The sequence below is a fragment of the Cydia pomonella genome, chromosome 13 (assembly GCF_033807575.1).
Source record: "Cydia pomonella isolate Wapato2018A chromosome 13, ilCydPomo1, whole genome shotgun sequence".
NCBI classification, from domain to species: Eukaryota; Metazoa; Arthropoda; class Insecta; order Lepidoptera; family Tortricidae; genus Cydia; species Cydia pomonella.
Genome location: NC_084715.1, coordinates 9,819,681 through 9,845,668, shown reverse-complemented (window position 1 = coordinate 9,845,668; position 25,988 = coordinate 9,819,681). Strand labels below are relative to the sequence as shown.

The following is a 25,988-nucleotide window of genomic DNA, read 5'->3' as shown; positions in this document are numbered from 1 at the left end:
TCCTGACTCCATCATGAGACCCTGGACTTTATCTAGATTGATGATTCTCGTCAGGGCAAATCTATTGAGCCCGAACACGATGAGGTTATGATGAGTAGTTTAGGAGTTCTGGTGACCAACTCCTGACTCCATCATGAGACCCTGGGCCTCATCTAGATCGATGGTGTTCATCAGGGCAAATCTATTGAGCCCAAACACGATGGAGTTATGATGAGTAGATTAGGAGTTCTGGTGACCAGCTCCTGACTCCATCATGAGACCCTGGACCTCATCTAGATTGATGGTGCTCGTCAGGGCAACTCTATTGAACCCAAACACGATGGAGTTATGATGAGTAGATTAGGAGTTCTGGTGACCAGCTCCTGACTCCATCATGAGACCCTGGACCTCATCTAGATTGAAGGTGCTCATCAGGGCAACTCTGTTGAGCCCAAACACGATGGAATTATAATGAGTAGATTAGGAGCTCTAGTGACCAACTCCTGACTCCATCATGAGACCCTGGACCTCATCTAGATCGATGGTGTTCGTCAGGGCAAATCTTTTGAGCCCAAACACGATGGGATTATAATTAGTAGATTAGGAGTTCTGGTGACCAACTCCTGACTCCATCATGAGAACTTGGACTTCATCCGGGTCAAAAATAATAATGCAAACCCTAACGTAATTTCAAGTGAAAATGCGTTTTTCAGAAAATCGCAGCCAAATAACACTAGACCTTACTCATAGTGTTGTGTTCCTGCCGGTGAGTAAGGTTGCCAGAGCTCAACGAGGGGTGGGAGGGGGTTAGGGTCGGCAACGCGCATGTAACTCCTCTGGAGTTGCAGGCGTACATATGCGGGCCGTATGCTTGTTTGCCACCGACTTAGTATTAAAAAAAAAGTAACACTGAAAATCCATCAATAAGCGAGTCTGTTAGGCATACTGTAAAAAATGAACTTTTATTAAGATTTTCTAATCGCAGTATATAGCACTTCTCGGAACTCCGTAGCTGATTACGATCGCAACGAATGCCTGACAATCGAGCACAGGTCCGTCCTCTAAGCGCGCTCCGCGCGGACTGAGAGCGGGGCGTCGCTGCTGCGTGATTTATACGTGTTTTAAAAAAATATAAATTTACGGCAATGTAGGTCCCATAGTTACGATTTTTTTTTTATAGGTTAACATAAAGTTACAGTTTGCTATAATATTATTTTTAAAGCAAAATATGCGTACAATTTGCGGAAAAAATATATAATAAAACCCTGTTTTCGCCAAAAAAATGAAGAAAACTCGGAAGGTATTTTATCAGTTTTTTCAAATGAATCTTCGATTGTTAATCATTCCAGCCCCTCGTACGAGATATGTTGAATCAAATTGTAGTCATTCATGTACCAAATGATTCTTGTTTATAGCAAAATTGAGAACCGAAACGCCACATCTCACTGCAAAATTTGGAAAAGACTCCCAAAAAACCTCATTAAAAAAGAGGTTTAAAAGAGAAAATGAAAATTTGAACTGTTGGAGCCCCTAGTTTAGGAAACGATTATTTAAGTACGTTATCAGTTTTTGAATAAATACTAATAGTTACGTCGTAATCTTGAATGAAAAAGGAAGCATTTTACAAAATACGCTCGTCTGTAGGAATAAGGACTCTTAAATCGCTAAAATACCCGCAGTGACGCAGCGCACGTACCTACCGGCAAGCCGTACGTTTTGTAATTGGAAAGGTAGACAGATATTTCAGAATCCAATTTTAAAGCCCGCTTGGGCGATAGGCGCGTGTTAAAGTTTGAGGTAGGTCACACAGAGCATCGAGAATACTATGGGAACTTTCCAAATACTCTAGTTATCATCATGAAGATAATATTAATAACACAGAACATGTCAAAATAAAATGCAGAGAGCCTCCAGATTAGTTACACGCGAAAAATACGATAATATAAACATTAAACAACAATATAAACATTCCAACAACTTAGAGAAATAAACTATAAAACAGATCCAAGTGATACAACCATTCATTAATATTATTAATCGTTAGATAGGACAGATAATACGTCTTAGTACCATCACTACAAACATCAATACTATTAGATGTCCATTTGTCAAATGTAAGCAATCAAACAAACCTACTACCAACTTGAGTACGTTATGTGTTTATTTCACCTCATAGGTACAGTTTGGGTTTTGCAAATGGCTATACATACATATGATATGTTACATATACTGTTTTCAGGCATTAAATAAGTAGACCGTTTATCTGCAAAACCCATCAATTTGCGTTTTGAAACAGATAAACATTTACATAATAAATTTAGTAGATTTTAGTATTCGTGAAAACTACGCTTTAGTGGTGCAAATAAAATTATGCAGCGCAAGCTTTCAATTCCATGCAATCTAGAAAAGTAATGTAATTCCGAATCTTATACCCAGGGAACAAACCGGTAGATGTCTACAGCTATCACAATTTAATCCACTAGTTTTAAGTAAACGAGTCAGGATTTGCCTTTGCCTTTTCTGCAGACTCCTTTGATGGCTGTTTCCATTTTAAATCTGGGAAACATCCACAGACTATCAGGATTGAAGTTTAATTGCAAAGCTCTCTTCCTACTGTAATGCGGCTGGATATTAAAAAGGCAAAGCACTCACGGCTTGGTTATTGACTAGAATAACTTATTAGTCGAATTTACGAAGGTGTTCAGCTACATCTAAAACATATCTACGGGGTACGTAATAAAAGCTTAATCCCTACTAAGAGTTTTAAAAATAGTATCTACTCTACGAGTACCTATGTTATATTTTCCGAGCGAAAGCGGGAAAAAAATCTACAGACGAAAAAAATGTTCCTTTCGCTTTGTTCCTGAAAAACTCACTAACTTCAAAGGCGTTAATTTTAATTACTTATCTTATAAGGCACTTCACACCCACTGGTCAATTTCCACTGGTTATTTGCAGGCTTTCCTAATATTTTCACTATTTTCAGTCTTCTGCCTATCTTCTCTCATAAAAACAATTATTTTTAGGTGTCAGTAAGTAGAACAAGGGCAGCTTTATTGAATAAGGCGCCACGCAGAAATAGTGCCTATCCGCGATGAATGATTACTCAAATATGAAAAGGAGACGGAGACAAAAGGAAACCTCCATCGCAAAGTAATGAACGTCATCAAAGAGAAAGGAGTAGTGTTTCTGTGACGTCGCATAAGACTCGTCATCCATCATGGCTGGGGTGCAAATAAGAAGCAAGTACAAATCCGAACACGAGTCCGTGTATTTCCATTTCTTTAAGAATCCAACGCACAAGCAAACCAGTGTGACTGTGCTTCGTAACGTTGCGTAATGGGAGGGCAAGTTAAGGCTGGTTCGTGTCAAATGTCTCACTTGGTAAGCGATTGTGGTGTAATTCGCCAGCACGTACTGAGGGAAAGAAAGCGGGAAAGTGAGGTGGGTGTCTCGGGGTGAGGGGAGCGGTCATCGATCGAGCGTCGGGCCGGGAGTCGCGGCATCAGCTGTTAGCGCCCCGCCGCTCTTGAGCCCGACGTCTCCGAAAAGGGTGTCTGTCTCACGTAAAGTGATCCGTAACACTTCAACAAAGTTTACAATGATGTGATAACTGCATTTGCGTTCACTCGTGCTTACTGCAGCTTCCTGAAATCTTATTTATTATATAACGTTTTTCTCAGAATAGATGGTTCATTGCTAGAAGGGTGATACATTAGGCTGTTCATAAAGAGCAATCACAATAGAGAATCGACCGGAAACGTGTGTCAGCGAGAGGGATTTCATTCATTGGATTATAAAGGAACCGTCCACGTGCAGACTTCCTGGCAAATGGGAAGGGTCACTCGGAGCGACAAATAAAGTCTGGATTACGCTATGATTTATAAAACTAATATTGGGTTAGATTAAGGTATATTTCTAGTCTATTTCAATTGAGAATGTTCTTCTCATAGACATACTCGTACATCCTCAATTGACGGATATATCAAATCGAACATACCGTGTGAACTTTTAGAAAGTGTTCGTGGAAAATGGGTAACCTGAAGAAGTATTATTGTTGTTACTTCCAAGAACAACATGAACAATGGATATCGCGTCGCGAGTAATGTATCCGTACGTATACTTACATAGGTAAACTTATGTACCAAGACTATTCTAAATATCTTCAGTAAATTCAATTCGACTATACCGACTGGGTAACTTCGTGCTGCAAGGCTCGATTCAAAGGTGGCATATTATATACATTATTTCATCGTCTAAAATTAAATGTATTGAAACCATTTCTCATCTCGAACTAGAAGTAAGTACTTCTGAAGCTTAGAGCTTAGGTACATTCTGACTACCTATATACCGATCTAACCTAGTCGGTAGTAGTGATAGTGACCATGCCTACGGAGCAGGGGGTCCCGGGTTCAAAACCTGGTAAGGGCATTTGTGTGTTAATTGGGTACTTGACACATGTTGAATATTATAACAAAATTTAGTTAAATGGATAGAAAATGAGCTATCCATTATAAAAAAGTGGAATTTAAAAAAATTATACTGAGATTATAAAAAAATACAAGGCTCCAAAGTGTCAAAAAAAAATTTTTTTGTCGTTCAAATATAGAAAAAAAAATGGTACCATTCGATTCCATACATTTTATTGAAAAATAAATTGTATGACAGCTATACAAATAAACGCAATATTTTAGGGTCAAAATGGCAATTTTCTTTGATCTTCCATACATTTAGGACAGACTTATATGTATAATGTCACGTCATGTTATCATTTTGTTAGAGGCGTTTCAATCTTCGAGTGCGAGCGTCAGACTTTAACTCTAATTTCTGACCTTTGTGTTGCTTAAATGACATGAGTCCGATATAGACATTTGATCCTCAGGAAAATCAAGATCGTTTGACATTATTTACAAAAAACTGTCAAGTAGCCAATTGCAAATATTTATTCCTGAATTATGGATGTTTTCTATGTAAGTATTTGTATATACCTATGCTATGTATTATATTTAGTATTGTCGTCTTAGTACCCACAACACAAGCCTTATTTTATTACTGTAGAACTAGGTCGATCTGTGTAAAATTGCCCTATAATATTTATTATTCTCATTACCGACGACCGGTCTGGTCCTGGCCTAGTGGATAGTGACTCTGCCTATGAAACCTATGTTCCTGGGTTCTAATCCCGGTAAGGGCATTTATTGTGCGATAAGCACAGATACCCAGATCGTCGCCTGTGTACCCACAACACAAGCCTTCTTAGCTTACCGTGGGACTTAGTCAATTTGTGTAAGAATGTCCCTATTATATTTGTTTATTTATTACTTACCACTTATTTTAGTTATTTCCCGCTTTCTTATTACCATGCTGGTCACATGCTAATTGGACTTGTATATTTACAGGCAGTTCGTAAAGCGCCTAATGGAACGCTATGGATATTAAAAGAACATACAACTTAGAAAAATGCTTATTAAGTAATATACCGTGTTAACCGTGTTTATGTTCGCATTACCATCACAGCATGTTAGTTACCGCTCCTAATTACCATGCTGCTCACACGCTAGTTGAACTTCCATGTTCCATGTTACGTACGAGTAACTAGCAGTTCGTAAATCCGAGCCGAATGAAGCGCTTTTGAATTTTATGAGAATACATTAACCTAGAAAAATGGGGCTCCGCCCGCCAACCTGCAGAATTTGCATCAATAATGGAACAAAGCACGGAATATTCAACGCTTGATTTGAACTTCAAATGAAGTCGGACTTTTGGTTGTGCCCCTCATTAACACTGGATGGATAATGGAAACAAATTGGCCATTTAAAGAGTGTTGTTTTCATTGTGTATTCAAAATTCAGTAGGTAACCACTCGTGTCAATACCAAGCGAAAGATTCTTGATCGTTGCGATGGTTCAAGGCACGAGGGTTAAACAAATTTTGCCACTGAGTGAAACAAAATTTTTCACCACACCAACGCAAGGAAAATTCTAACTGTAAAATATCAAATCAAATCAAATCCAAATAAACGTTATTAAATATTTATCATTGAAAATCATCATTTAAAAGTTAATTCTACCCGTTCAATAGCGAGAGAGTGGACTGTAATTCGAAAAAGGGGGGCGATAGGGAATGAAATTTAGGGGCTGGTTGAGCAAGAAAGTTGTGATATATTAAAAGTAGATTATTAAATTTAACTAAAGTGCAAAATAGTGTAGGGCGAAGTTGCCTTTCAGTCCGGGAGTTGTGAGGCTGAATCGTTGGTCACCGTTGAAGACCGCTGGTGGTGATTCTGGCTGTCCTTGTCGCCAGCTAAGCTCAGAACCGTTACCTTGAGTCGTCCAACTTAGACTTAGGATTTTTCCACTTCGCACGGTGTTCTTCGTCCACACAACACTGATACTAGATACTAGAGATGTGATTGGCAGTAGTGCTTTCAATAAGTTGTGAAAATTAGCGAGAACGGCGAAATATGATGTTAACTAGTGATATGTTTATGACACCCTGACTCTGACATGTCTATGACAGAGCACTATTCAAATATCAACTGTGAGCTGGTGATGCCACAGTAAATACGAAAAAATCTTATAAAATACAAAGCCAAAGCTGGACACTACCAGCAAACACAAGGAAACAACTCAAAATTCACATCCGATTACTTTGCCACACATGTGGATAAAATTAAACTTTCTCATCCGTTTTTTTTATATCAATCAATAGAGCGTTTACCGGCTGGTATGGTGAAAAATAATTAATGAGTCCTTTTATAACATAGCCGAAAAACAAATTCTAAATTAAATACTAATAGCATGACGTTACCGATGATGGTAAGTGATGCGAGGAAATTCAAAACTATCTAAGGAAGATACACGACGCGACGCGTCTCAAAATGTGAGGCGTTAGAAACGCGATGTCCAATGTAGTCTATAAGAGCAGTAACATAAAAAGTGATATTTCTGCGTACCTGTGATAAATTACATTTTATCATGTTCAAATGGATAGGTACTAGGTATAGTTAGTATCGATATACGTGTTTATTTAAAGCCTCTAACATCAATAAAACCTATTTCAACATCAAAAGGTTCAAAAGCTTGCCTAATATCCGCTTTGTAATTCGACCTGCGAAATAAATTGGATCACGTGTGGCAAAACGTACAGGGCCGAAACAAAGTAAAATTATACACAGTAGTCCACAGCAGTGTATTTTCATTTTATCTTTTCATTCGACCTAATTTGAAGATAAATAGTATTGTATAGAGCAAATCTTGTTTAATACTTGCTATTTTGAAGTGCCGAGTGAAGATTTATGTTTAACGACACCGAGAAAAATATGTAGTAGATATTTTTAAAGTATGTAGTGATTACATTAATTAAGTAGTTAATAAGAGACGAGCAGTCATTTTATCCAAGGTTTGAACATGGAACGTAAATATTAGAATATAACTTACTGTCTTTAGTCCTTATACTGTGTGACCCTTAGATCGATGAGCTTCAAATGAAAGAGCAAATTGGATGTAACTTTATATTTTTTGCAAACCAAATATTTACATGCTGATGCGGATGGTTTGATGTATCTATTTGAAAGCAGTAAGCACCTATACATTTTTCATACCTTAGATATAAAGTGGTTTGTGGCAATACAGAAAGAGTGACATTTCCAAAAATAGACTGATGAAAAAAAAATATAGCAGTAATGGGTGATGAGCGGATATGATGACATATTAGATTTAAGTATAGTATTTTGATCACTAGGCAATGCCTTTTCATTTACATTTTCTTTTCCAGATTAACGAAAGTATTTTATGCAACATTCTGAAGCACCTGACGTACTTATTGTACATAAGCATGTAGTATATTATAAAACTAATAATCGCCACAAAAAATAGATAGTAGACACTAGACACTCTGTCCACATTAAAAAAGATTCCGTCTGTAGTAATATAAGTAAATAACTAGGATCGGACTTCAAAGAGTACCTACTACTTTTTTTTTGACCGTTACGTCATTGTTTTGACCGTTCGAAAAATGAAACTGTTTTCACATGTCCGTCAACACAACTTCAGAGCGTGCCAAGGAAATACATAACTAGTAAGAGACTTAAGTATGTACATATTGCAAACACACAATAGAAGTACGAAAGAATAGAGATCACAATAGATAAAACAACACAAAGCCAGAAATAAACAAAGCTTCTTCATGAAGCTTGGAAAAATCCAATTCCGCCTCGGCCGCAGTGGCTTGAAACAGTTGAAACAATGTCAGAAGTTATACTACAGTCGCTTTGGAGTGAAGGACGGAGAGTCAAACATCCAAAAAAGCCAGTCTTCACACTCAGTTTCAGTACTGTGTGTAAAACTTTGGTGGCTATGGAACACATGAAACATTATAACTAATGTTAGAATGTGTCGTCTGTTGACAGTTGTCAAACAGCGTGAAAATTTGGGCCCACGAATCACCGCTTTTAGTTTCCCCACGACGCACTTCACATAACTAATACAACCAAGTAGAAAATGAGACTAAATACCTGACTCCACAGTCAAACTAAATGTATTGTGGAGCTTTGTTAACTTGTAATTGTACATTTAATTATATAAAATAATAAAACCGTTTTTCGTTTGCGTATATGCTTGCTACTAGTGCAGTTGGTAAAGGGACTGCAGTGTTTTAAAATTTAAAGTGCACATCGTATGTACATTTCGTCGTGTATTTAATACTCTAATCAGTTTTACGATGTGCACTTTAAACTTAAAAGTCTTGCTAATTATGTTGAGTGGTGAGTTGAAAACCTTTTTCGAATCTTAAATCGATCACATCAATCTTTAGATACATATCTACGAGTAACACAATACATACATAAATATACATATACATATGTAAACATTACATAAGCGATGAAAACGGTTGCTAATGTTGCTATTCGTGCTTCTTTAATTTCGTCTCTAGAGATTTCTTGTCTTTATCACGTTTCTAAGCTTCGATGCAACATGAGCAACGGATTTCCGTCTTAAGTAGTTCCTTGCCTCTAACACTCAATTTCCTCAATGTAGAACCGATGTAGAACCTCAGCTTACACATCTATTACAGACCACCTTACAATATTTCTGGCCCTGTCAAAGATAGTTAAAAATAAACACCCTAGCCTAGCGTAGCCATTTCAACTCAAACTGACAGTACACAAGTGTGACCAGACTGCAATGCACCTCAATGTAAAAGGTAGCCACTGTCAAATACCTTGGTATAGTCCTGGACCAAAGCCGTATAGGTAATCTACTGCTGAACTATACAATGAATGCGGTCTTCTCTCAATGCGTAAACTGTATACAGTAAGCTCTGTTGTCAAAGTGCATAAGACTCTGAATTATAACCCAGCCATTGCGGGACGTAGAAGACGAAACAGTGTGGCGCCTAGACTTTCAACTAAATCTAAATTTGCTCAGACAATTCGCTGCACAATCTGCCTATTAACACAACACTATAAATAAAATCACTAATATATATCCGCTACAACTATTTGATTTATTTTGATTGCAAAAAAGCAACCATAGACTGGCTAAAAACTCAATCCTATGAAATTACTGAGGCGTTACTTCCCTACACTACCTAGTTGCTCAGAACTGAATCATAATATGACAAACTATTTAATATCGTATTGCATTCAAGCTTTTGCTTTCTCGCGCACGCATACACATATACACGCGCGCACACACACACACACACACACACACGCACGCACGCACGCACGCACGCACGCACGCACGCACGCACGCAAACGCGCACACACACACACACACACACACACACGCACGCACGCACGCACGCACGCACGCACGCACGCACGCACGCACGCACGCACGCACGCACGCACGCACGCACGCACGCACGCACGCACGCACGCACGCACGCACGCACGCAGGTTTCGAGAACACACTGACATAGACTAGAAGGACCATTCGACTCAAGCTCAGTGCACAATGGGAATACTCGGCCTGCACTTCTCTAAGGCGGCAACCGCAGCATTAAATTCAAGTTAGTGCGCTCTAAATCTCAGTAAATAATAGCGAGTACATTTGGGTCACACTACCCTGGAACACAAAGGTAAGTCGGAATAGGCACAAACTCCGACGGTAAGCTACCCTCGGCAAACTTTCGTGTATTGGAAATTGCAACTTCCTACAATGACATGCTCGCCACCATTATCACAGACATGTGAACTGCTAGATGTCGCAAACGCACCTGCTCGTAAGAGAACCTGATCGATCAGTGATTCAATAATTATATTTTTTCCGACCTTTAAATAAATAAATATCTTATAATCTCCACTCAACAACTACTTATAAAGGTTTTTAATTAGATATTTATTAACAAATATTTAGGGCCTCTGCAAACTTTACAGATAATTTCATACGATGCGTAACATTGCGGTATTTGGTAGATCGATTTAATTCGTTGCACCTACTTAACCGGCAATTATCAAAACCAGATGCAATATGTTGGAAGATCTATAGAGGCCCTACATGTGTTCAGTGAACTTAAGCAATAGAATTACAAGGTCTTGTAGGTACGGTACATTTAACGTATTCTTTATTACTTGTATGTATCTGCTAAACATTCGATATAACAATGTCATTATTTCTCTGTTTCATCTACTTTACAGACGTCAGTATTTTCCTTTGTGAAAATCATAAAAGGCGATTTAAGGCGCGTGTGTTTTAACGAAGAGATAGAATGCAATTTCTCACATGTCAGTACCTACTGTTAGAAAAGCCAGAGAAACATATTAAACGAGGCAACGTAAGAAATTAATTAAAGTTATTAAGCCGACAATGAATTCCATGACATTATAAGACTTTAACAATTAATAAGAATACAAATAGAATAGAGAACCCCTAAAGTTAATTAAGAAGTCATTACACGTAATTTCAATGGAGTCATCCAACCATCCATGCAATGCACCTATTCAAACATCGACGCGATGCGATATCGCGCAAAAACTACAAAAGTATAGGTTGGCAACCCCAAAATTATATATATAAATACTCCTTATATTGTTATTGTATCATTCCTTATATTGTTATGTTTATGTGCATTTTACCATACAATCTCCAATCTCAAATACATATAGGTAAGTATACCCAAACAACCCTCACCCCTACTCCAATCATTTCTCCGCTGAACTCGTCAAGCAAATACACAAGCTATTTTTCCCTTGGTTGAGTAATGTGCAGACTGACTAAATACTGGATTAATAATACGCCTTTCCGTTCATATGTTGTCCCCTCTACCAAATCTCAGCTAAGGGTACCTATAACTACCTATACCTAACCGTTTATAAGAAAAACTATTAAACGGTTGTTCGCAGTCTTGAAATCGTTTTTGGCGCGTGATGAGAAAATCATTGGTGGGATGGGAGATTTTGACGTTTTACATATAAGATATTATTATATTACGCCTATATCTATTATACTCGTAGAGTATGTGCGGAACCAATACATTCTAGGACTGTTCTCTTTCCGCAACTTATTTATGCATTTTCGATTTTCGTCTTAAAATATGTTACTGTTAATGATATGTTATTTCGTCACTTTTCTGTCGCAAAGTGCAAATTAATTAATTCAATTAACATAATTTCCTGCTATTTATTCTTTTAATACTTTTTAAATTTTAGTTACATTTTATTTATTAATAGCTTAAGTCTAAATGTCTTACTGTAAGTACCTATATTGTTTGTCCTAAGATACTGGAATAAGCTGTGATTACCTATAATTGTACAAACATATACCCTTAATGTTATGTAAGCTACAGATTATTTTTTCATAATGTATTGTCTGTTGGTGATCCTAAAGAAATAAATAAATAAATGTTATTGACAGACATACTTTTTACATCACTTTTTTGAATTTAGTGTTTTTGTATGGTTTTAGTATGGATGTGTACCTAATAATGAGAGTAATTTTAGTATTCGTGCGTATTTTCTTTTTTTTATACCTATGTGTGCTGCATTGTCCTTCTCGTAAAACCGTTATTTGGAAAGATGTACTGATGACGTGTACTCCTGTAGTATTTCCTCCGTGTGTGCAGAACATCAAACATTCACCGCAGATCAGATTTTCGGTGGAAATATTATCCGCGGATTATTCTTTGTAACGTCTGTCTAAACAAATCAAATAATAATAAGACTGCTAAAATCCCGGGTGGATTAGTTACGAGGTAACTTCCTTTCTTTTTGCCTTGTTCAATTAATCACACGACCATTTTCGCACGTTTTCGCAGTTCAGTTACCGTGAAAAATACCTATTTTTACATATCTACGTACGTTTTGGCACGTGCAATAGTACAGTGAGCTGCAGAGATAGTTCACCCTCCTGCAACTTTTTTTTATGCAGGAGAGGTCAGTTATCTCTACAGCTAACTGTACACCTTACAAGGATATAACCTAATACAGCAAAGGATTATTATATCGTATGGCTTTTCCTGAATAAGGATTTACAATGTAATTTACACAAAAAAAAAAAAAATATATATATATATATATATACACCGTGTTTTTATTGAATTCCGTTCGGGGCATGAGTAAGTTCGTTTAAGGAAACTAAATGGCAGAGGTAATTTTGTAATGTGTTTGTTTTTTTTTATATAAAAAGTAATTAAATGTTGCATATAGCGTTGTTGTAACACGGGCATTACATGTAACTCAACCAAACAATTGAAAACTATGACATATCAATGACATTTCAAACATCGACCGTCCGAGATAGTACTTACGTTTAGTAGCAAATGTATTAACTCGTACTAAACACTAATCAATATGTAAACAGACCCTAAGGCAAAGGTACACGATCGTAGGGGCCTTATAAGCAGCAGGGTGGAAAAAAATCTAATGGCATAGGAGTTGCGCTTCATGAAAAGTTTGGAAAATCACAGCCATATGGGATGATTTCCGGGATAAAAATACTATTTCATTCAGGATATAAAGTAAATATACGTATAGTACATATGTCGTAAATTTAATAAGTACAAATCTATTTAGCCGTCTCTGAGAGTGATTAAATAACTAATATCCATCCGAAGACAAAATAATGAACTGTTTAGCTTTTAAATGTTTTAGTGTAAGAACACTTCTCGATGTGTATTATTGAGCGGCATCGTCTTTTAGACTAAGCTCGTTAAATAAAGATAAAAAAAAAACATATTTATATTATTATATTATTAGGTACATGCTTTGTAGGATTAACAATCATGGTCATGAAAACCCATGAAATATATGCAATATTCCGCTTATACCGTTTTAATATCTGGCGCACTATTTCATAACAGCATGAGAGATAACAAAGCGTTGGCAGTTCGCGCGAATATTCTCGTTTATCGGTTTTTTGTCTGTGAAGCTACGGTAATAATCCTGCTAACGCAAAATAATGCTTTTTGGAGAATACTGGACGACCCGAGTATTCACTCTCAGATATATAGGAATGGCCAAGGCGCTCACGAGAACGAGCACATTTCTTTTGTCAAGGCGTTAGAATGCATGTTCAGACGACAGACATATTTGTGGCATTATCTATGAAAAGGGACCTAATTGTCGATAGCGCTTACGCCGCATTGCGTCGCGCAGCGTTGTATTTGTATCGGAACATCGTTTATGACGGCGGAAGCGCCATCGACAATAAGGTCCCTTTTCATAGATAACGTCACATTTGATCACCTTGGTCATTTCAATATATCCTTATGATGACTGTACTCTGACGTTTACTGGACTGAAGTGACTTCTTGTGGTGTGATTGAGGTCGAGCTTCTCGCAGATGAAGACCCGTGCAACAATAGGTATCACTCTTGAGACGGATGAAACAGTATATAAAATGAAATCCTCATCCACTTTGAAATAAAAAAAGAAAACCCATTCAGTGATTTTAACGGAATTGTGTCAAGTGTAAGCCCGGTAAGTACCACAAGGTAAACTTTCGGAGCTTTTGTCTTCCACGTGGCCCTACACAACCTGACAAACCAGTGTGAGATAGTTATTTTTGGTGTTTAATACTGATGATCCCCCAAATACCCCATGTAATCTCAAAGTTGACATCAGGAAACTGACTTACAACAGTCAAAGCAATACGTTTTCAAAGAAGTGTCTAAATGTTGTCAAATAATAAACACCCAATTCGACGTTTCAGTTTCTTAGTGTGGCACCTGGGCTATCTGGTTGGCCGGCATCGCTTCCTGGTCGCTCGCGAACTGGGGCGGCGGCGGCAGCACCGGCGGAAGGGCGCGCGGGTTGGAGCGGAGCCCGCCCGGGCCTGCGGCCGCGCGCCCCTGCATGAAGCGCTACCGACCCGCCACTCCGCTACACCCAACCGTTCACGGTCAGCTCAACACATTACACAAACACTTGCTAATCACAACACTTTGGACACAACTGTTTGGGGTTTATTTTTCAATCACAGAAATCGAGCTGAGCGAGTCTGCAAATAAGCGGATTATGACAGTATGGTCTACGCAACGCCCAGCTCTAAAAGTTAACTTAAATTCAGGGATCGGAAAAGGGGAAAGGTTAAAACGATAAGATTGAAACAATTTGTAATCGATTATCTGACAAAGGAAGGAACTGAACAGATGGAGGCGAGAAGAAAGGCGGGCGTGTCTAATAAACTCATTCTTACAGGCCTGTCTAATGTAAGGATAACATTACCTATATTAGACAAATACGGAATTTGTCCCTTCGGGTACGGATTACGGATCTCGAGTAGGGCCCGAGGGATAGCTTATGTTTCACGTTACGTCACCCATGTCTAGCGATTACAGTTAAGTACATATTGGTTCTGAGCTAGTCGCCTTACGCTGTCTGTAATTGCGAGCTTGTGTACAGTTTGCACTAAGAATATTGAGCGAAGGGATCATCGTTAAATGGCATCGGCAGCTGCCATCCAATACAAATAGTTACGTCAAAATTTCCATATTTACAATTGGACCATATATAAGATTGCTGCGGGTTTAAGATAAGATAAGATAAAGATATTTTATTTTATTATTCAAGTAGGCATATTACAATGCGATTATGAACGTCAAATAAAGCTACACCGGTTCTAACCCTACACCCGACCCGAGTCTGACCCGAGTAGATTTAAATCCCCCCTCAATTGGAGGAGGTTACCCCAATATGGACCGACAAGAAACTCGACGGGACACATCTTTTCAAAACATTTGAAACAACCCGCCCCAAAACAAGAACAACTCAACTCGTGTCCAATATATCAAAGCAAAGTTTAGCCTCCTAATCGAATATCCAACAAACTTATTTACTTCTAAATTCAAAGCCATAATTTAGGATTATGCAAAACGAAGGGACAATAAAGTCCATTAGTATATTTCCCTATCACAGCCGAAGTGGCCCACGAAAGCCGTTGAGCGATAGAACTTAATTTGTCACTGTCGATTGAGCCAGGCACAACAGAAAAATGCGGCCTGAGTTAAGTAAATCACTGATTGAAAGGTGATTGATGACACCAATAAAAAGAAAGCCCAGGAAGCTTTGAAAACATTGCTAATAGATGTTGACACCGGCGCAGTCAGTTTTATGTCGACAACCCTTTAATGAAGTTAAATGGTCTGACATTTTTACCAAAACATTTCATTTCGATCCTTAATTCTTTTGATATAAATGCGATTTTATTTAAACATACTTTGTGTACAAGTTTTACCTTTTTATATTCACACGAACTAATAACATCGCGCATATATTTTACTTCAGTCAATTATAGTAAGACGATTACAGTACATTTTCTATCTTCATTTTCCAAATTATGTGAAACCTGCACGCTTTACACGCATTAAAATATGAAATTATAAACCATTTTTTCTGCCATGCTAAATATTATTTATAACATATAACGCATGTTGAATCGCTATTAGTGTGAGTGGAGACTCTGGGGACTAATATCAAAATCAGCTTTCATTATACCTGTATAAAACAGAGAAGTCAGAAACTATGAGAGATTGCCATACTGACCGTTTTGGATTGATCAGCCTGTATATGTGGCATTATCTATGAAAAGGGACCTAATTGTCGATGGCGCTTACGCCGCATTGCGTCGCAGCGTTATATTTGTATCGGAGCATCGTTTATGACGGCGGAAGCGCCCTCGACAATAAGGTCCCTTTTCATAGATAACATCACATATCACTCCTATAATTGAGTATCATTTCATTGTACTAGGTGTACGAGGATTGCTTCGATAGCTGCTCCGGCTTTACTCATGCGATTAAAATATTATTTATACCATTGAGAGAGATATTTCAATGCTAATTATGGCCATGGTTTTTTTTAACTAATGCGTATATTTTTTATATTATATATTTTATACTGAAAGCTGTTTTGTATTATTAGAAATGACTAAGAAAATAAAAACCGGTCAAGTGCGAGTTCGTTTTACTCGCGCACCGAGGGTTCCGTACAAACTCTGATTATTTATTTCCTGTAAAAATTATAGTAATGTTAATATTATGTAAACTTCGGAGATAAGGGGGAGAATGACATTTTTTTCACACTTTCCTTGATAAATCATTTTTATCACTATAAGAAACAAGAAAAAAACAGTTTTGGAATGTCCAATTTGAGTTCTTTCAAATGATACCCCACTTGACCTAGTCACTATACTTTGAAATTTTGCCCCCTCTTCATATTGGGCATTTTCCATAGTTAATAAAAAATAGAAATACTTTTAATGTGTCTGGGTTAGCGTTGTTCACAATTATTCTAAATTTCAAATCGATAACTTAAGTGGCTCTCGTGATATTTAGCGATGAACCTTAAAAACGGAAATTTCGTCATTAATGAATTTCGTATTGAAATCTTTGAAAATCGAACTTAAATTTATCCGGCACTAATTATTCGGTTCGTTTTGCTATTCCTAATGTATAATTGATAAATAGTTTTATATGGTAAAGCAATTTTTTTTTCATATCTGAAAAGATACTTTGATGAAATGACTCATAGTCATAATTATGTTTACTCAATCAAAATGATTTATACGTAAAAACGGTCGAGATACGCAATTAGAAGCACAAAAAATCTAATATGTTTATACTCGTAAAATGATAACATATAATGGAGTCTCAATTACTGATGATTTAGGCTTCGGCACGTCGAAGTAAAAAATAAATAAATAAATCTATGCGTTTTTAGGGTTCCGTAGCCAAATGGCAAAAAACGGAACCCTTATGGATTCGTCATGTCTGTCTGTCTGTCCGTCCGTATGTCACAGCCACTTTTTTTCTAAAACTATACTGTTGAAACTTGGTAAGTAGATGTATTCTGTGAACCGCATTAAGATTTTCATACAAAAATAGATAAAAAAAAAAACAAAAACTTTTGGGGGTTCCCCATACTTTGAACTGAAACTCAATTTTTAAGTGGTAAAATGTCTCCCCCCTCCCCCCCTGTAACTTCTAAAATAAGAGAATGATAAAACTAAAAAGAATATATGATGTACATTACCATGCAAACTTCCACCGAAAATTGGTTTGAACGAGATCTAGTAAGTAGTTTTTTGAATACGTCATAAATGGTACGGAACCCTTAATGGGCGAGTCCGACTCGCACTAGGCCGCTTTTTTTTTAATATGATCGCATGAGCATAGAGCCGGAGCAGCAGTAAAATACGGTGGAGGCACTGTGATAAACATGTGAAACTACATATTTTCACCTTATTCCAAAGCCACAAAAAGTGTGTGAGTTGGACCGTAACTGTAACACAGGTTAAATTACTGACAGCTTAGCCACCCTTTCCGCACGACTTTCCTAGAAATTTAGGTCACAGAAAGGAGCACACGTGTTGTGGGGGAAGGCTGGTCACCGAATGAGGTCGCCCGTGGCGTCACAACGCCGCGGCGCTGGACAAAAATTACCCTAGCGATACCAATATTGGAATAAAACACGAACGCGCGATGAAAAAATACGAATGTCGTGACAAAAAGACTTAACGTTGATAGAGTTGCGTTGCCAAACTGTTGTAGAAGCGTTGTTGTAAATTTCATGACTATTATTTCAGTTACGACGAATTGTGTCGTGCTAATGTTTTGCTTTTTTTATTGTTTTTTGTATGTCTGTTAAGCACGCAAACTAATCACTATGTAAGGTTAACTGGAAGTAATACTATTTCTATCGTTTTATTGATATTTCGACAAAAGAACCATCCGCTCGGTAGTCAGCTAAGTAAACAAACGATTTTACTATTCTAAGCATTCATTTCATTTGTTTGAACTGATACTACTAAACGATTTCTTTAAGCAAACTGTTTACATAGCAGCGTTTATGTATGTAGCGCGCTTCCGAACATCCGGACGACTATACAGCTCGTACGAATATACAACTTAGACGTCTACGTTTGTGTTTTGTTACTTTCTTGTTATTAAGTATGTTCGACTAGCAAGTCTAAATCGTGTATTTCTAGCAACGAATAGGTACAGTGTTCACATAAAAATTTGTTCGATAGTTATTGGCCTGGTCCTAAATAATCCTTATAAATTCGGTAAAGTTGTAGTGTACAAGTAAATTACTAGTAGTTTCTGATGGATAGTTGGTTTTTATATATACTTAACCAAATAGGTACCTATTTCAAGTCGCGAGTGTGTCAAGAATGTCAAGATAGACAAGTCTCAGCTAACCGCGGCCCGCGAGCCGCATGCGGCTCATTCGGGTTACATTAGCGGCTTCTCTTTTAGTACCCCGAAAATGACAATTTAGACAGACCAATTAGTAGTACAGTCAGCAACCAAGTAGCGGATCAAACGACGCTTTAAAAGTATCTGTAACCGTAAAAGATATACTTTTGAAGTAACTGCTTTATTGTATAATCAGTCCATGCAGGAGGGGTGGGGGGGGAGGGTCACCTGTCTCTGCAGCTGACTGTACATAAAACGGGCTAAAGGCATTAAGACCGCCATTTGTACTTATTTTTAATGTACAATAAAGTATAGGTAAATAAATAAACAGGTTCATATAAAATTTACAGAAATTGAGGTACAAAGGCGAACTTATCCCTATTCGTAATCTTTTTCAGCTAACCTAATTCCAATGAATATTTGAGCCTCTTTGAATTTTTTCCTGTTGCTGGCTCTTTTTTTTAACTTTTGCTGGCCCATGAGATTAGTGACTGCATCGGTAAAGTTCTCACTGAATCAGACAAAATGTCTAATAGGTAAGCTCGTTCTTGGCGATTCGATGGAAAAGATTCAGGTAGGCAACTATCGAGCATATAGTAATATACAGATTGATTCACAAAAACTCACACTGAATTTCTATGCACGTAATTGAACGTATTAAATCTTACGCCAGCTCGTAGACACGTATGTACGTGAGAAAGTATATATTATTACAAATACGGAGCACAAGCATATGAGAGAAAGCTTCAGACGGTGTGAATGACGCGGGGCATGACTGCCGGCCATTATATTTTTGTATGTATAAGCACTGTCTCAGAACGTCCGTCGATGAAAGTGAAACGATCGCGATGCTGTCTCACGTGTATCAACCGTTTCGCTTTCTTTGCTTATGAACGCTATCAGGTAACTGTATTAGCTGTTCATTCTTGAGGTATCGCCGTAATCTCTGGGCTTATTTGCAAACTTTTTATCTAACGCTGTAAAACTTTGAACCTACGCTTTATAACAGATTATTTCATACCGCTACAATAGTTGGAACCAAAGTTTACAAGCACCGTAATATTATAGAACCTGTGTACCAACAATTGTGCCATCAATTTCAGAGTCAAATTCTGTGGGTATAAATATACAGCCCTTCTACATAGACCCACCACCTAACGGAAAATTACGATCCTCAATATTTATTAAGAAAAGGTAAAAATAATATGAATAATCTTATGCCGTTATAGTTTTCTTCTTTTAACAAACAGGCAGCAAGCTAGTCATCCAGGAGTACCTTAAAATATAGACAAAGAAATAGAGAAACCCTGCTCTATTAGAAACGTGCTACGACTACAACTTCTTGCAATGCTACTATAAAAGCTTTAGTAAACTTTAAGTTCAAGTTCTAAATACATAATTGTTTACTAAAACCAGGTCACGCCTTGAATTAATTAGCGATTGATTTTAGTCAAACGATTAGTGATGACTGATGAGACGATCACTGCTATAATATATCTTAACTATGTGATTACGGTAAATAATCTTAAAGGATTAATAAATTAATTAGGTGTATTAAATTCGACTTCATGTATGTCGCTACAGTATTTTTTCAGCTTGATGCTGAATTTCAACAAACAAGCCAATCAGCCTGAATTTTTTACGATTTAATTGCACAAAACTACAAGAAACTTCTATTCCGTCGTGAAAATTAAATATTTTAAAGCGAAAACTCTCGTTTCACAAAATAACGAAGTCCAATTCGATAAAAAAAATTGAACATATTATTGTAGATGAAAAAATCTACCAGAAAATTCCGAGTTCTGTCGTCTGATTTGCGCATTGGATCGCGTCGGTTCAGTGATTCTATACTTAAATCACATTTACCACAAAGAGAACTTAACAATAACGCTACCGTGCAGTTTCCTATGCAGTATGTTTATGACGGGAGAGATAAGGAAGGGGTGTCTGGGACTCGGCTTTGTGTGGGTACGCAGGGCGGGCCTCGGCGCTGGGCGGGCGGACCGGGCGACTCGACGCCTGACACGGGACTGCCGCCCGCCCTGCCGCCGCGGCCCGCGCCCCGCCCGCCCCGAGCCCCACCCGCGCCAACAAAACACAGTTTACTGAGACACATTTATTAGCCAAAACGCTACTAAACTTCAATCATACTACAACACAAACATTGTTTAGCCATAAGCAATAAGCCATGGTAACATGACAAGTAGTAGCAGCAACTTTTACTTCACACTTCTGACTGGAAAGTTCCAAGGCGATTTCTATCTTCTGCTCATCAGACCTGGGTAATCTGTAGCCGAGGTGGATGCGACTGTCTTCGTGGCGGACGGCGCGGTCTACGGGAACACCAGTCTCCTATAGTACGGAGTCGCCGCTGACACTCAGCTCCCGAAAGCAGCTTACACCAACTCCTTGACTCTCTAGCTCCAAAGGTCGTGGTCATTCTATCTCCCGGTTTCGGCATCTCGTATGATATTTTAGGGCTATCTACAGTCTCCGATCCTGGAGCTATTTTGTACTTTGCACCGGAGAGTGCCTTTTTGAGACCGTTGAACGCTTTTATAGCTGGATTTTCTTCTTCTTTTCCGTCTATAGCGGTTTCTCGGACGGCGGTTAGGCGGCCAGTAGAGTGAGCGACAACGACATCGTCCTGTTTACGTTTGAGCAATATCCACATCCTGTCGAGTAAATTCGGCGCGGGTTCGGTATTAGTGCCCACATTGCATACTCGAGGTCCGTGCTCGTACTCAACAGGGATTGTGGTTGGTACGTATGGTTGTGGGGGGAGTGTCGAAGCCCGTCTCGCGTAGGGCTCATCTTGGAGATAAGCGACGTGTAGAGTGCTGATGCTGATGGGCTGCTGCGGCGGAGGCCAGAGCTCTCTTGTCGGAGGTACAGGGGAAGGTCGCTCGCCCAGCATCCGCCTGGCGAACTCCCCCGGTTGCCACAAATAGCTCGCAGTCAAGTTGCCGTGTGTCTGCATCACACCTCCTAGCTCCACTAACGTCGTTCCCGCGTTACTAATCCAATAGCTACTCGGCTTCGCACTTGACGGTTTTCTCGCAGATTGCACACGTAAAAGGCTTTTTAAATTGGATCAAGGAGAGGCAATATTAAATAAATAAGCCCTCGCAACTAATCCATTTGTTATCTAAGTAGCTGCTCGCTACAGAAGGTACTTTAGTGCGCCATGAATAATACTACGACGCGTGTGAGACGTGACATAATAAACTGATAAGGGGAGTAATAAAATACGAAGCATAGGTAGTTAAATTAATTATGCTCTCAAGTAACAATGTTTCTGTTCTGCGTTGGTTCTATACCATAATATAATAAGCTGCTCATCTAAATACTAGTTAAGCACCTGTACCTAACACAACTGGCAAACATTTTAGTTAATCAGTAAATAATCAAAGTAAACTGGGTTAGTCAATTAGGTTAGGTCACAGTTAAATTAAGGTTTCAACTAGCAATATCTGGTACTTTGGGTATAATAGGGATGTTGAAAAATGTAGAATGTTCATAATATCACATTATTTAGTCAAAAAACAACTAATATGAAAATAAAAATAACAATATATTTATTTTTAATATTTAAAAAAAACGAAAGTTTGATTCAAAAACATCAACAGTACCATTAGATTCTCAACATTAAAATGAAAAATAAATAGTAGGCATAAACTTATTAAAGTAACCAAAAACCTTACCTTGAGCGGTCTTGTAATAGTCACAGTCTCGATCATTGTAGTTGAAGCCATTTTCGTATCCTATACAAAAATATAAATATTTGTTATTTTGCAAATAAATACCAAGTGGGATGATAAAAAAGTTCAGATTATGTCTTTGACGCATTATTAACTGATACTCGCAAATGATTAGCATTAATTTTGACAGACAAGGTTTTTGACAGAGGAGTGCGCTCTTAAAGGCAACTGCAGTTGTTAAATACTCCAAGCATTTGCAGACATATCTACTCCATTTACAACTTTCATTTGCCTTTGCACTATTATTAAACCTAAATTGCCCCTGTCTGTCCACAGTAGGATGATGAGGTTTTTATTTCTTCCTATAGTATTGAAATGGTGGTTGTACAAACAAAAACAATGCATGTACAATATGTAGTGGGAATTGTGGGGTATTACCAAAATTTATTGTTTTAATAAATATAAATTGACTTTCAAAATAAAATTAAATGTTATCAATATCCTATTCAGTGTTAATAGTTGCATTTATCTACTTATAGACCCTTGGGTACTGTTGTAACCAATGATTTATTTAGGAATTTTTAAAGAATACAATCAATAAGTACCAGCAGCATTAGCAATTTTATCATAAATAAATAATGCAATCTAAATTCATTCCTTACCTCAAAATAATAAATAATTCATAAATAACATACCCATAACTTTCAAAATTAAAGACTAAAATATTACTCAAATCATATAGTTTTTAATGCAACATTTAATTGTATATTAAGGTTAACACTGACACAGAATTGAAGGTTTTAGTGACCATGACAATGTTTGTTGTGGTAACTGAATAATGAAAATGCATACATAATGTTGTTAAACTAGGTATTAAGCTTTGAACCGTTATTTGAAGCCTAACATAAATGAATAATTTGAGAGTAGCGAACTTGATTTCCTGTAACAGATCGGTCAAACCACGAATACGCCCCACTCCATCCCTACCTTGTGACGTCAGGTCCTGTGCACCAGGTGGGGCAACGAGGCAGGTAGCGCTCGGAGCCCTCGTCATTGGCGTCTTGTTTGCCGTAGCAATCGGTCGTTTTATAAAAACTTAAATTATTGAGTGGTTTTTAAAATATTCAAAACGGTGTTACCGTTCGGTATTTAATTAATTATTTCCAAAATGGACCACGATACAGGTGAGTCATCTGATTCATCAGATTCTACCAGTAGTTCTTCCACGGATACTGCCCCTATGGAAAATACCCCGAGGCCACCCGCGGAGGCACGGGAGCCCGGACCTTCGCAAGTTGGAGGCAAGAGGAAGGCTGCGAAACGCACAAAGCGACGCAAGAATAAGCGCCGTCGCATGGAGTCTACAATAAGGTATTTAAGTGAGCAAGTAAGTGGAATATCAAATTTCATCACGAATAGCACTACCTTTCAGCCTACCCACCAACCTGTGTTTCACTCCACACCTACTGTAGAGGAATTTTATGATTCTGACGGCGTTAGTGCAAATGTTAGCGGAGATCTTTTTGATAATGGTACTGCGGGCACAGCGCCCGCGCCCCCGCCCCCGGCTCGCACCGAGCAGCCTGCACCAGGGTGCTCATTTCAATTACCGCTTAATACTGTTTTGAAAGAACCGACTATTCCTAAGTCGAGGCCAGACTTAGTTAACTTAATTAACAACATTCAGCGATTTAATTCGGAGGACTGGGATAGTGTGCGCTATGCAGACGTACAAAAACAATACTGTTCTTCGCCAGGTTTCACTTATCTAGAAACGAATGATGAGCTCAAGCCATTTGATAAGTCTAACTCGCTAGCACTTATTGAACGTGGGTTTGCTACTATTACGCAAGCCCTTATTAGACAAAATGAAGCGGCTCAGAGCGGTTTTAAAGATTTAGTTGATTGGTCGAATTCAGGGGCCCAGATTACTCCCAAATTACTGGAGGAGAAATTAAACGACATTTTTGTGCAAGGTAGCTTTCAGAAAATTAGTAACGATGTTTTGCAAATAGCTTGTGGCCATAGGGCCGAATTAATACAACAAAGGCGCGATAATATGTTACGATCAGTCAAGGACAATTTTCTGAAATCTAGCTTGAAGAAAATTCCACCCACTTGCGAGAATTTATTTCATAAAGAACAGTTGGCCAACGCAATTGAAAAGGCCGGTGGGTCCTCTAAAATATTTTGGCCGCCCAGGGCGCCTTCCAGTCATAAGGCTGCTGCGCAAGCTCAGCCACAACAGCAAGCTCAGGCCATGCCTAGTTATGCTAATACCTATCCAAACAAAGCACCTCCTTTGTTTAATACTAATTACGCATACCCTGATTACACAAATCGGATGCCATTGCCCAATCCATTTGTGAACTATCAATCACAACCTCGCGGCTACCCTCGCTTTAACCAAAAATATAACCAACAGACAAAGCCGTCTCGACAAAGGGCTAATAAAGGTTTTCAAAGTAACGACGCCTTTACCAATAGCTACCGCGGAGGTAGGTTCTCAGGCCCATCCTCATCGCGAGGGCAAGGTAGACGGAAGTTGTGACTCGAGCAATTTTCGGGCTGGCCGTTTAATGGATTTTGTAAAACATTGGAAGGATTTACAGGCTCCAAATACCTTAATCCAAATAATTCAAAATTTTCGGATCCCTTTTATAGCCAAACCCCCTTTAATGGTGCCAAATGTAGTCACTCATCCCTTGATGACTCCCAAAAGTTGCGAAATGGATCTCATTATAAATCAAATGTTGCAAATGAGCGTGTTGGAACCTGTAGATCCCAGCCCCAGCTTCGTATCCCCAATGTTCATAATACCGAAGAGCGACGGGTCGGCCCGCCCGATATTCAATTTAAGAAATCTAAACGAGTACGTTTTAGTGAAACCTTTTCGCTTAATGAACATGCACAAAATACCAACTTTCTTGCAACCGCGCGACTGGCTTGTAAAAATCGATTTATCAAATGCATATTTCCATCTGCCGGTTGCCAAAGCACATCGATGTTTCCTACGGTTACTTTACGACAATCAATTAATGCAAATGACCTGTTTACCTTTCGGCATAGCCTGTGCCCCAAAAGTCTTTGCATCCCTTACAAATTGGGTGGCTCAGTTACTCAGAGAAAAAGGTTTTCGAATAGTTGTTTACTTGGACGATTTCCTAATGGCCAATCAGGACCCCCGAACTTTAGCCAACCAAGCTTTAGAAGCAACCCGCCTATTGGAATACCTAGGCTGGCAAGTCAACTATGCCAAATCGATACTGACCCCCCAAAAGAGCCTCCAGTACTTGGGCGTGATTTGGGATACGCACAGAAACGAAAAGTCTCTACCGCTTCAAAAAATGCAAAGCTTTCTACAAAAAGCACAAAGCTTGCTAAATCGAAAAACAGGCAATCTAGTCGAAATTCAGAGTCTAGTAGGAATGGTAAATTTTGCCAGCTTTATGGTACCCAGGGGTCGTTTGAATCACAGAGCGCTATTAAATCATTGCCAAAGTCTATTGCTCAAAAATCCACGCCATCTATACCCAATTCCATCACATGCATTAAGCGAGTTAAAATGGTGGTGCGCAAATCTAATGAAGACTTCCCCAATTCATTACCCCCCTACAACCAGTTATCTAGTAACGGACGCATCGGGGCAAGCGTGGGGAGCCCAGT

General features: G+C 38.4%; 2 protein-coding genes across 3 annotated transcripts in view; both read right to left on the bottom strand.

Annotated features, from left to right (window-relative positions):
• Positions 1 to 25,988, bottom strand: part of LOC133524167 (transmembrane protein 47) — a 53,534-nt gene that overhangs the window by 24,298 nt on the left and 3,248 nt on the right. Inside the window, exons 1-2 of one of the 2 annotated variants that reach the window (XM_061860030.1) lie at positions 20,516 to 20,658; positions 14,152 to 14,423 (exon numbers count right to left, since the gene is read on the bottom strand). In XM_061860030.1, the coding sequence (XP_061716014.1) occupies positions 14,152 to 14,280 (129 nt within the window). In that variant the 5' untranslated portion in view covers positions 14,281 to 14,423; positions 20,516 to 20,658. Of the gene's footprint in view, positions 1 to 14,151; positions 14,424 to 20,515; positions 20,659 to 22,325; positions 22,386 to 25,988 lie in introns of those variants that run through there. The other variant, XM_061860032.1, reaches the window with a different exon arrangement.
• On the bottom strand, positions 20,723 to 21,634 carry LOC133524166 (uncharacterized). Its single transcript, XM_061860029.1, has one exon. The coding sequence runs from the start codon at positions 21,599 to 21,601 to the stop codon at positions 20,894 to 20,896; it is 708 nt and encodes a 235-aa protein (XP_061716013.1). The 5' UTR covers positions 21,602 to 21,634; the 3' UTR covers positions 20,723 to 20,893.

What these genes read in the sequence shown, in the direction of transcription:
- LOC133524166 (XM_061860029.1), bottom strand. Translation starts at nt 21,601, where the DNA reads ATGCAGACACACGGCAACTTGACTGCGAGCTATTTGTGGCAACCGGGG.